The sequence below is a fragment of the Amblyraja radiata genome, chromosome 38 (genome assembly GCF_010909765.2).
Source record: "Amblyraja radiata isolate CabotCenter1 chromosome 38, sAmbRad1.1.pri, whole genome shotgun sequence".
Taxonomy (NCBI): Eukaryota; Metazoa; Chordata; class Chondrichthyes; order Rajiformes; family Rajidae; genus Amblyraja; species Amblyraja radiata.
In genome coordinates, this window is record NC_045993.1 from 6,775,498 (window position 1) to 6,788,634 (window position 13,137).

At 47.1% G+C, this 13,137-nt stretch overlaps 1 protein-coding gene across 2 annotated transcripts in view; it reads left to right on the top strand.

Annotated features, from left to right (window-relative positions):
• Positions 1–13,137, top strand: part of mrtfa (myocardin related transcription factor A) — a 139,206-nt gene that overhangs the window by 74,333 nt on the left and 51,736 nt on the right. For both annotated transcript variants that reach the window (XM_033013384.1, XM_033013385.1), the window contains one exon: positions 11,130–11,195. In XM_033013384.1, coding sequence (XP_032869275.1) covers positions 11,130–11,195 — 66 coding nt within the window. The remainder of the gene's footprint in view (positions 1–11,129; positions 11,196–13,137) is intronic.

Consider the following 13,137-nt stretch of genomic DNA (forward strand, 5'->3'; position numbering starts at 1 on the left):
ACTAGGGACAATTTACAATTTTACCAAAGCCAATTAGCCTATAAACCTGTAGGTCTTTGGAGTGTGGGAGGAGACCAGAGCTCCTGGAGAAAATCAGCGCCGGTCACGGGGAAAACGTACCAACTCCGTACAGACAGCGCCCTTGGTCGGGATCGAACCCGGGTCTCTGGCATCTACCGCTGCGCCACCGTGCCACCCCTATTCTTTTCCATTTGAAGCGACCTGCATCCATTTATAAACAAGAAGTGAAGGAAGAACGCAAAGATCTCAAGTAATAATGGAAAGGTAGACAGGCATTTTAAGGTTGAACGAGTGCAGAGAGGATTTACAAGGATGTTGCCAGGACTTGAGGACCCGAGCTATAGGGAAAGGTTGGACAGGTTAGGACCTTATTCCTTGGAGTCTAGGAGGCTGAGGAATGACCTTCTAGAAGTGTATACAATCATGACAGGCCCCCTCACTGTCTATCTTCAAAGCCAGTGTTAAAACACATTTATACTCCCTGGCTTTTGACCATGCATGAGACTTTGCTCCTGTTTTTAGTGTTTTTAATATTTCTTTATTTTGAATATCTTTACTTACTCCATCTTTTAATTGTTATTATTGGTGTGTATTAACTTTTTTGTCAATGATTAGTGATGTACAGCACTTTGTTGCAACTATGATTGTTTTTAAAGTGCTCTATAAATAAAATTATTATAAATTATTATGAGGGGAATAGACAGGGTAAATGCACAGAGTCTTTTACCCAGGGTAGGGGAATCAAGAAGCAGAGGTCATACGTTTACGGTTGAGAGGGGAAAGATGGAATGGGAACCTGAGGGGCAACTTTTTCATTCAGTGGGTGGTCGATATATGGACCAAACTGACAGAGGAGGTCGACACAAAATGCTGGAGTATCTCAGCAGGCCAGGCAGCATCTTTGGAGAAAGTGGACAGCTAATGTTTTGCATTGGGACCCTCCTTCAGACTGCCAGAGGATGTGGTTGAGACAGGTTCCATATAAGATGCTTGGACAGGTGCATGGAAGAGAAACATAGAAACATAGAAACATAGAAATTAGGTGCAGGAGTAGGCCATTCGGCCCTTCGAGCCTGCACCTCAAGGTTTAGAGGGATATGGGTAAATGGGACAAGAGTAGATGGGGCATCTTGGTATGCATGGATGAGTTGGGCCGAAGGGTCTTTCTGTGCTGTACGACTTTAGACTGCCTCAGAGGGCGGTGGAGGCAGGTGCTCTGGATACTTTCAAGAGAGAGCTAGATAGGGCTCTTAAAGATAGCGGCGTCAGGGGATTATGGGGAGGGGTAGTGATTGGGGATGATCAGCCATGATCACATTGAATGGCGGTGCTGGCTCGAAGGGCCAAATGGCCTACTCCTGCACCTATTGTCTATTGTCTATTGAATGCTGTGGCTTGGGCCTCGTATCACAGCTAATCTGTGTAACCTGCTTCCTAATTTCTTGAATGACATCTGACAGAGAATACATGCGCTCCTCTGTTATATACTCTCCTGTTCTTGCACTGCCTATTCATCTCCATACAATCCTGCTTTACAGAATCTGCCGTTGCTCAACCATTGGGCTCAGGGCAGCAGGCTTGGGTCTCAAATTTCTGCCACCTGTTGGTGGAATATGGAGACTGACAAATCTGGTAAGAAGGCCTCCTATATTTTTCACCGTTTCTTGTCGATTTTAAAATTTCCCGCAGAGGCGCTAAGATTAAATAATAGTTTTTGCCATCCTGACACTTTATCCTATTGAATTTTTCTCGTGCCTTGGCTTATTAATATCTTTTTTCCTGCCCAGGAGATGGCTGGCATGTTGGATACGTGCTCAATTTTTGTAGCGTTTGCAGCTGATCATCCTTCTACAAATCCATCTCATTGGAGACATAAAGCCACTGATCTGATGAGGTAGCTGGTGCTTCTATTCCCCCAGTCTGCAGTGGCTGGACTTTCATCTTGAGGATGAAACAGAAAGAGAAAATTAATAGTTTGGCTGTTTTTTGGAAATTGTGGTTATTTCCCTTAATTTTGCAAAAAAGGTCTTCCTGCCAGAGGAGGTACACACAACATGCTGGAGTAACTCTCTGGAGAATCTTTGAGTTTGCTAATCTATCAATGGTTCGTAGGTTCTTTATCGTACGCGCGGCACGGTGAAATTCTTTTGCACAACCCACAAATGCGCAGTCGCCATATTTTGGCGCCGTTTACAAAGAAAAATAAACAGTCACGGTGGCTCAGCGGTTGAGTTCCATCAGGGTGGAAGTATGAGGCAATATCACAGTGAAGGCAGCATCATTAACTCCCTGTTTAAGAGGGAACTGCAGATGCTGGAAAATCGAAGGTAGACAAAAATGCTGGAGAAACTCAGCTGGTGAGGCAGCATCTATGGAGCGAAGGAAATAGGCAACGTTTCGGGCCGAAATGCTTCTTCAGACTGATTCCATAATTAACTCCCTTCCCTTTCTCGAGCACCTTCTGACGGAAGGACCAGGAAATCTGGTCCATCCTTTTATTCCCTCCCCAATCCCGAGCACATTTCTGATCATAACCATGGCTGAAGTACTGCTATAGTAATAAATCCGCTCGGTCCGCATTAACCAACCGGATCTCCCGGTGGCTCAGGACTTCAACTCCCCCTCCCATTCCGACTCCGACCTTTATGTCCTGGGCCTCCTCCATGGCCAGAGTGAGCACCACCGGAAATTGGTGGAGCAGCACCTCATATGCTGCACCTCATATTCCGCTTGGGCAGTCTGCACCCTAGCGGCATGAACATTGACTTCTCTAATTTCCGGTAGCCCTTGCTGTCTCCTCCCCTTCTCAGCTCTCCCTCAGCCCTCTGGCTCCTCCTCTTCCTTTCTCCTTTCTCCCCACCCCCATCCCACATCAGTCTGAAGAAGGGTTTCGGCCCGAAACGTTGCCTATTTCCTTCGCTCCATTGATGCTTCCGCACCCGCTGAGTTTCTCCAGCACTTTTGTCTACCTGTAGTAATAAAGGCTGGTTGTGCCCTTGAAATGGTTTTGGACAATTAAATCGAGCGGAGGCGTTCACCTTGGAGGGATCATTTCATGATGCAATGCTTACCTACATGATAAGCTACTTGTGCGGACATGCAACGTCGCCTATCAAACACAGACCTGGGGGGGCTGCAAGATGAAGCGATCAAACACCTGTGGTGTTACTTAGAAAGTAAATAAAGAACGTGATGGATTCTCTGATATTAAAAACCTTTTAAAAAAAAAAAGAATAATAATTTAAGAAGCATGTGTGGATTGGAGCAAGGCAAGCAGCTGCAAGTTGACTATTTTGGTTCCATGGAGTCAGTTGTTGCTGCACATTGCCTGCCTTGTAAAGTGCAGACCGTGCAAATATCAACCCGCATCATACAAGTGCAGGCTCCTTCTTGTGGACAACAGTCCGGCCTCATTTTAATCCGTGTGATTTTTTTTTTTTCCTTCTCCCGATCTTTCCCCGGCTGTTAGATTATAAACAAAGAGATTTGCTCTTTTTTTCCCCCCCTTTGAAGCCGGCTTCTGTGGTCCCGGGGATCGCGTGTCAAGAGTTGGAAACCATAGTTGCCGGAGTTCTCGCTGCACTGTCAAAGTTCACCGCTGCAGGCAACAGCTTTTAGCTCACGAAAAAGCTGTTTGTGCCGACCTTTTACCATGCTGGACAAGAGCAGGACAATTAAATCTGTCCTGTCCGAGATTCTGTCTGTCACTGGAGGCAGCACATGGCCAGAACACTGTTGCCCTGACAGCCTCCAGCACAGTCACTGCTGTTTCAAACAAGGTTAGTCGTGCTTTCTGATAAAGGACTGAGTCAAGAAGGCAGGAATGTTTGTCACAGTCGTGCAGTGGGTGTGTAAACGCAAAACCCAGAGGGTCTGAACTAATGATCTGGATATGCATGCCACAGTGCCAGTGGGGGTTTTATTAATTTGGTTAATTAAACAGATGTTGAAGATAACGCCTATGTCAGTCATGGTGACCGTGTAAATGTCAGACTTCTGTAAAAAAAAAACCCCCACCTGATTCATTAAATCCTGCTAAATGTATCTAATTTGCCCTGCATGTGAACCACAGCAAGATGGTTGAGCCTTAACTGCTCTCCAAAATGACCACGCTAACATTCTGAGCGCAATGCTTCGGAATGTATCGCAATGATACGGAAGATTGAAATCTGAATTATGGTATGAAGGATTGATTTGATTGACAAATACAGCATGGAAGCACGGCCTTCAGACCACTGAGTCCACCCCCCGCCATTGCCCCCCACCCCCCCCCCATTCACACTAGTTCAATGTTGTCTCACTTTCTCATTCACTCCCTGCAAACCCGTGGCAATTTAGAGGCCAATTCACCTACAAACCTGGTTCTGTGCCTTTTCGTACCTCCAGTTTCCCTCTCCCCTGACTCTCAGTCTGACGGAGGGTCTCGACACAAAATTCTCTGCCACAGGAGGTAGTTGAGGCCAGTTCATTGGCAATATTTAAGAGGGAGTTAGATGTGACCCTTGTGGCTAAAGGGATCAGGGGGTATGGAGAGAAGGCAGGTATGGGATACTGAGTTGGATGATCAGCCATGATCATATTGAATGGCGGTGCAGGCTCGAAGGGCCGAATGGCCTACTCATGCATCTATTTTCGATGTTTCTATCTATGCTTCTATGACCCGAAACGTCACCATTCCTTCTCGCCAGGGATGCTGCCTGTCCCGCTGAGTTACTCCAGCAAAGTTTCTAGTTGGATAAGTCACCTTTTGGGGTTCTTCGTCTTCTTCTCCTTTTTCTTTTCTTCTTCTTGCGTATGGCGTGCCCAGCCTAAAGTTGTCGGACAACTTGTTCTATTTGATCTTATTTGATTGTGCACGCCGGGGTGATTGCATTCGTCGAAACAGGGCGGACCACGTGAAGATTGCAATCTTCCACCCCACCTTTTGGGTTTCAGATGATTCATCAGTGACAGAGGAAGATGAGAAGACAATTTTGTTTGTGAGCCTATAATTGTCCAAACTCCGATTGTGTAGGGTTTGACAAATTTTATGTTCAGCACAATGAAGCATAAACTGGATATTCTATTTATGAAGGAACTGCAGATGCTGGAAAAATCGAAGGTAGACAAAAATGCTGGAGAAACTCAGCGGGTGAGGCAGCATCTATGGAGTGAAGGACTAGGTGACGTTTCGGGTCGAGGCCCTTCTTCACCTTCAAACGTCACCTATTCCTTCGCTCCATAGATGCTGCCTCACCCGCTGAGTTTCTCCGGGATTTTTGTCTACACTGGATATTCTAGGCCAGTTAGTTTAATTCTAGATATAGGGAAGGAAATTAAAAGCCATTTGAACAAACATAAACCAGTAAAAGGGCACTAACAGGGATTTGAGTGTTGTGAGGAAAAAGTGTGTGGATGAGGGTGCTGCCTTAAGGGCCAGTCTCACTTTCACGACCTAATTCACGACCTTTTTTACTCGTGGACATTTTTCATCAGGCTAGAAAAACGGCCTGACCTACTTGATGCCACGAGTACCTACGACTAGCATCACGACCTACCTACGACCTCCTACGATCTTGTGATGACCATGCTGCGAATATGAGTCGAGGGCAAACTCGGCAGAGGTCCGGAATTAGGTCGTGAAAGTGGGACAGGCCCTTAACACTAATATGTTTGTTCAAAGCATTCTAAACTCGCTAGAGGATTTAGATTTTCAGTGTCTCTTACTTTCTGAACCGTCTGAATTTTGTAGTCGGCAGGGCAGTTCTCTGCATATCGACAACTTGGACAATTTTACATTTTTATCAAGCCAATTAACCTACAAACCTGTACGTCTTTAGAGTGTGGGAGGAAACCGAAGATCTCTGAGAAAACCCACGCAGATTATGGGGAGAATGTACAAACTCCGTACAGACAGCACCCGTAGTCGGGATCGAACCGGGTCTCTGGTGCTGCATTTTGCTGTAAGGCAGCGACTCTACCGCTGTGCCACCGTGACTGCCCTTAGTCCCCTAATAATTATCTTTGTTTCTGTAAGATGTTCTTTCTTCCTTCTACCCTTCATTGAGTATTGAATAGTCACGATCAATCTCTCATCCGAGGACAAACCTCTGTCCGCCCTGTTTCGACGAATGCAATCAACCCGGCGTGCACAATCAAATAAGATCAAATAGAACAAGAAGTGATTTGCCTAAAATGCTGGATTTGTTTTTTTAACTGGTTAATGAGACATAAAATGTGCACATTAGTCTGGGTGTGTTTTCACAGTAGCTCTGCGATGCTCCCACAAGATTTCCTTGTAAAGGTATTCCAAGCCCCCTGCAATAAAGCCCAAGGTACCTTTTAGACTTGAGAGAAGCAGCACGGAAACGGGACTTTCGGTCCATCGAGTCCATCCCGACCAGTACAATAGCACTATCCTACACACTAGGGGAAATGTATCATTTTACCAAAGCCAATTAACCTACAAATCTGCACGTCTTTGGAGTGTGGGATGAACCCGGAGAAAATCCACGCGGTCACAGGGAGAACGTACAATGTTTTTAAGAAGGAACTGCAGATGCTGGAAAATCGAAGGTAGACAAAAGTGCTGGAGAAACTCAGCGGGTGCAGCAGCATCTATGGAGCGAAGGAAATAGAAAACGTTTCGGGCTGAAACCCTTCTTCAGGCTGATGTAGGGTTGGGGGGGGAAAAAAAGGGAGAAAGGAAGAGGAGGAGCCAGAGGGCTGAGGGAGAGCTGAGAAGGGGAGGAGACAGCAAGGACTCCCGGAAATTGGAGAAGTCAATGTTTATGCCGCTAGGGTGCAGACTGCCCAAGCGGAATATGAGGTGCTGCTCCTCCAATAAACTCCTTACAGACAGCTTCCGCAGTCAGGATCTAACTCTGGTCTCTGGTGGAAGGCACCAACTCTACCGCTGTGTCACTGTGCCACCCCAAAGACACAAAGTGCTGGAGTAACTCAGTGGAGAACATGGACAGGTGATGTTTCAGGTCGGGACCCTTCTTCAGACTCCACACAGACAGCACCCGAGGTCGGGATCGAACCCGGGTCTCTGGTGCTGTGAGGCAGCAGCTCCACCTGCTGCGCCACGGTGCTGTACTATTTGCCATTCCCATTAATTACTGAACCCACGTTTCACGGTTGCTTAATTATAGATGGTGACTTTTAATACCAAGACACATCTGTAATGATCAGGATTGCATTGTTTGTGTCAGTGTCGAAGCAGATTAAATGATAACTATTAAGTATGAATTAGAAACATACTTGAACAGGAGAACTATTTAAGGAGAACTGTGAGGTCTAAAGAAGGGTTTCAACCCGAAACGTCACCCATTCCTTCTCCAGAGATTCTGCCTGTCCCGCTGAGTTACTCCAACATTTTGTGTCTATCTTTAATGAGCTGACTTAATTGGATAATGCTTTCAATTGATTTAACACTGCTAGTCAGCTTTTCGTACTGTGGCACGATATGATTTAATATTGATGTTTATTTCATTCTTATTATTAGTTTTACTGAGGCCACAATAAATTAAAATAGCTGTGAAAATGTAATTATAGCTCGGTGTTCTGCAGCTGATTAGTCTATATGTAAGATCTTTATAAATACATTATATTGGTGGGAGAAGTTGGCCGAGGACCTGCATGGAGGCCATGAAGTTATATTTGGGTTGAGGTTATTTTTTCTTCCTTCTGAATAACTCTGATATGGAAGGTTTGGTTTTTGGATGAGGAACTTATCAAAGTGGAGGCTTTCACTGGCCTGTGTACATCTTTGCACAAGCCATCTCATAGAATCTTCATTTGGTCGTCATAGAGTGATCCAGCGTGGAAACAGGCCCTCTGGCCCAACTTGCCCACACAGGCCAACATGTCCCAGCTACACTAGTCCTCCAAGTCTACACTAGTCCTCCAACATCCCTCCAAACCTGTCCTATCCATGTGTAGGGAAGGAACTGAAGATAGACACAAAATGCTGGAGGAACTCGGCGGGCCAGGCAGCATCTGCGGAGAGAAGGAATGGGTGATGTTTCGGGTCTCTGACTCTGAAGAAGGGTCTCGACCCGAAACGTCGCTCATTCCTTCTATCCAGAGATGCTGATTGTCCCTCTGTCCTATTCATATACCTGTCGAATGACCTCAATTACCTCCTCTGGCAGCTTGTTCCATCCACCCACCACTCCTTGTGTTATTGAACAATTTTAATAATAGATGTAAATGTATAGAGAAACACTCCTCCATAAAGGAGAGATATTAAAATAGTGAAGTTATTTTTATTCACCCATCAGCCTCCTGATGTTTGAGTCACTACACCATTTTTTAAAGGCACTCTGATTGCAATCAGCAATCAACAGCTATTAAAGAATTATTGCTTAGCATTTTGCCTATGGACTTCTTTCCACATGCCTCATCAACCCCTTTAATTCCTGCTATGCCTCCGTGTAAGATATGTTTGTGTTGTGTGGTGCATCCTTCAACTCAATAATAATTCTGCATCTATATTTGAAATGTTTCTTTCGGGTTGAGGGGGACATTCATGAAGCTGTCACATCCCGGTGCTTATCTGTAGTTGTCATGCTTTCAGTCATTCAATTCACAACAACATTTCTCTTGCTCCCTCGCCAGAGTTGTCTTGTAAGCCGGAAGCGCCCCTGATCAGTTCAGTTTTGTTTATTGTCACATGCACCGAGGTACAGTGAAAAGCTTTTGTTGCTTTCTCACCAGTCAGCGGAAAGACATTACATGAATATAGTCGAGCCATTCGCAGTGTGCAGATACATGATAAGGGAATAACGTGTAGCGCAAGATAAACCCAGTAAAGTCCGATCAAAGATAGTCCGAGGGTCACCAATGAGGTAGATAGTAGTTTATTAACAGAACAGTTTTAATGTAGCCAAGGTTATACTCGGGAGTATTCTCAGGCAAAATCTGACACAGAATTAGTCATTGCCAGTTGCTGAATCACCCTATTCCTAACCTTTCGTCCAGCACGCATTATGTTCCTATACCGCCTCCATCGTGCAGCTTGATTCCATCCAAACAAACGTCATTCACCTCTCTCCCAATCCATTCGTCTGTCTAGGGTAGATAAAATTGCTGGAGAAACTCAGCGGGTGAGGCAGCATCTGTGGAGTGAAGGAAATAGGCAACGTTTCGGGTCGAAACCCTTCTTCAGACTCAATACCTTCTGAAACATTCCTTCGCTCCATAGATGCTGCCTCACCCGCTGAGTTTCTCCAGCATTTTTGTCCACCATATGAAATGGCCTGTGTTTGTGTACATTTCTGCCTCGCTTGCTTTCTCTTTGTGGAATTCCCTGCCACAGAGGGCAGTGGAGGCCAAATCACTGGATGGATTTAAGAGAGAGTTAGGTAGAGGCTAGTGGAATCAAGGGATATGGGGAGAAGGCAGGCACGGGTTACTGATTGGGGACGATCAGCCGTGATCACAATGAATGGCAGTGCTGGCTCGAAGGGCCGAATGGCCTCCTCCTGCACCTATTGTCTATATTTCTATGTTTCAGAGGAGACATGCAATGGCCAGTTTACCTTCAAACTAGACTAATAGTGTTACTGTTCAATCTTGTGGCTAGATTCTCAATACTTGGGGTTTCAACAGTGGGATGTTGAACTTTGTGGTGGAAACTATGGTGGAGTAGCTTGGTAATCTATGCTAGCTGCATCCAGTTCTGGTCAGTGAACACGTAATTTGAGTGTGAGAAATGAGCTGAGAAGATCACAGACCTGGCCACGGGTATGAAGACGGCTCGGGACAATTTGAGTGTGTTGCCCCTGGAAGTAAAGAACCTGGAGTATACAGAGATGTGAACGTTATGGACCAGTGTCAATTGCAATTTCAAACTGAAGCTTGGCCAGTAATAAAATTGGTGCTGAACACCACCGAGTGCTCGAGTATCTCAGCGAGTCAGGCAGCATCTGTGGAGGGAATAGGTTTCAGATCTTCAGACCCTCCACAGATGATACCTGACCTGCTCAGTTACTCTAGCGCGTTGATGTTAAACTCAAGATTCCAGTATCTGTAGTTTCTCGCGTCCAACGGATTGGGGGGGGGGGGGGGAAACTGGGGCAGAAATGCAAGTCCTGCTGTGTGGTTTGCTTAGAGATACAATGTGGAAACAGGCCCTTCGGCCCACCGAGTCCGCCCCGACCAGCAATTCCCCGTACACTAGCACTATCCTACAGACTAGGCACAATAGACAAGAGACAATAGGTGCAGGAGTAGGCCATTTGGCCCTTCCAGCCATTCAATGTGATCATGGCTGATCATCCCCAATCAGTACCCTGTTCCTGCCTTCTCCCCCATATCCCCTGACTCCGCTATCTTTAAGAGCCCTATCTAGCTCCCTCTTGAAAGCATCCAGAGAACCTGCCTCCACCGCCCTCTGAGGCAGAGACAATTTACAGTTTTTACCAAAGCCAATTAACCTACAAACCCGTGCATTTTTGGAGTGTGGAAGGAAAACGGAGCACCTGGGGAAAACCCACGCAGGTCAAGGGGAGAACGTACAAACTCCGTACAGACAGCACCCGTAGTCGGGATCGATCCCTGGTCTCTGGCGCAGTGAGGCAGAAACTCTACCACTGCGCCACAGTGCTGCCCTAGCAGACAGTGTGGGCTTTCTAGGTCACTCACTGGAAGAACATGAAATCACTGGGATCCTAGACCTTGTCTTTGCCTGTCTAGGCCGTGTTTCCTCTCTGCCAACCATCCTGTGGATCCTGTCACGGTTTGATAGTAATCTCTTGACTTGCAACGTCAGGTCCTGCTCTGCTGCCGTGAGATGCAGTACTTGACTTACTTTCACAACTGCCTTGTGGTTTGCGTAGAAGCAGCACTTTTAAAATGTAAGTTGCAAAGTGTCGTATAGAGAACTTAAACCTTCAAAGTTTTATTTATGACAGGAGAAAAAGTGGTCCTGTCTGCTTGTGGAGCTTGTCAGCGTGACACGCTGCCCTGTTATTTCCTACGTCGAGGCAGCTGGGCGGAAACCCTCGGTCGATTGCCACTTCTGCAAAAGAGTGGAGTTAGAAATGGAGAACTTTCTCAAAGCGGGGCGTTGAAGCACCCGCTCAGTGGCACTAACCATGTCTGTCCCTTCTCTCCGGCAGTGCTGCAACTGAAGCTTCAGCAGCGGAGGACACGTGAAGAGTTGGCCAGCCAGGGAATCATGCCACGTAAGTGCTTGGTGCCTACAGCGCACACTCATAGCAGGAGCTGGGCTGGGCGGCTGCACGTCCCATTTTAATCACAGTTTATGGTACCATTTTGACACCACCATTAGCCTATGCACACAGTTGCAAAATGGTTGCATCCTCATTCTCAGCCTTTGTATTTTACCGTGTGATAAATGTTTTACGCGCACACACGCACACACACACACACACACACACACACACACAGAGTCGAGCTGTTCAGAATGAGCTTGTCTTTCACTTTCCTCCAGCATGTGCAGCTTGCCTTTTTAAGATGTCAGCAGCAGTGTAGAATCAGCATTACACAAGCCTAGGCGTTGGATGAAACAGGACGGTGGTGGGGTTCAAGGGTGCTGCTGTCCAGAGTAAGGGTTTTTAACTATTGAATCTAGCAATCCACATAGAACCCTCTTTCCTTACCGCTCAACTTCCCCGCAACCACAAACACACCATCTCCTCTCCCGCCTTCCCCGCCCCTCTCAAGCCCTGCCTTTCAGAGACGGGCTTGTGACGGCTGGCTGTTTGACTCTGTCTTCTTCCTCCTTTGGCCTGCCAGGTCAGAGAGAGACAGAGAGAGAGAGAGGGTGTTTCCGCAAATTGCTGTGCATTCTAAACCCGAATAGTCTCTTCTCATCCGGAATATATTTAAACATAAAAACTCATCGTCTGCCGCGGTGGCCGGTGACCGGTTCGGCAGCACTTTAGAATGAGTCTGTGGTGTTGGGGATGCTGTGGCATGGCCGTTTCCTGGCAACTCCTGACAGAGTGCTGCTGACAGAGTCACTGGCATGGTGGCATTGGTTGGACCAGCAGCAAAATGTCTCCCGGTGCCCAGTACAGGTAAGCCTGCCAGTCAATTCTGAATGGGAGGGAGAATTTAGTGGCGTGCAGGATTTCGCTGTTTCCTGATGTTATTTGCTGCCAAAGATTGATATTTGTAGCGTTTTCACGGCCGCACGGTGTCAAATGCAAGGCCGGAGACCCTCGGTTTAGCCCCTTGATCGTTTCTGCCCAACGTTCTGGGCTCTAGTAAATGGGGAAGAAGCTGTAGCTGAAAACCAGCCCCGCCTACACAGTTTGGAGAAGCCCAAATGTGTGGGAAGGAACTGCAGACGCTGGTTTAAACCGAAGATAGACTCAAAGAGCAGGAGTAGCTCAGCGGGACCGGCAGCATCTCTGGGGAGAAGGAAGGCCATTTCTTCTCTCCAGAGATGCTGCCTGTCCCACTGACGTACTCCAGCTCTTTGGGTCTATCTTCAGTTTTGAGAGGTGGGTGTGGCCTGGACGCTACTGAGCTTGGGGCTGGGTCCCCATGCCCGTCACACGCTTCACATTGATCAGCTGTGTGAAAAATCATAATTCCCTTCAATAGAGCATTGCAATAGAGTAACATGCACTAACTCCACAGGAGTAGGTTGCGTTTGGTAGAGTCATAGACAGGGCCGGGTTTACCTATAAGCTAGACAAGCTTAAGTTTAGGGCCTCGAGGTCTAGGGGGGCCTCGCAGAGCCGAATTTACCACTTGGCTTCATAGGCTGAAGCTTAGGGCCTTGATATCTAGGGGGGCCTCTGGCCAAGGCAGGACACCTACTCTGGGCGAGGACCCCCTCTCTCTCTCTCTTTCTCCATCTCCCCCCGCTATCCGTATCCAGGCACTTTCTCCCTCGCTTTGAATTGTGGGAGATTTGGCCGCCATGGCTGTCCGCTCACCGCCAGCGCTGAAAACCAACGCGGAGGGGGCCTCACAAGTGGAACAGCTTAGGGCCTCTCTTCATCTAAATCCGGCCCTGGTCATAGAGTGTGGAAACAAGCCCTTCGGCCCAACTCGCCCACACCAGCCAGTAATGTCCCAGCTACACTAGTCCCACTTACCTGCTCTTGGTCCATAACCCTCCAAACCTGTCCTATCCAAGTACCAGTCCAA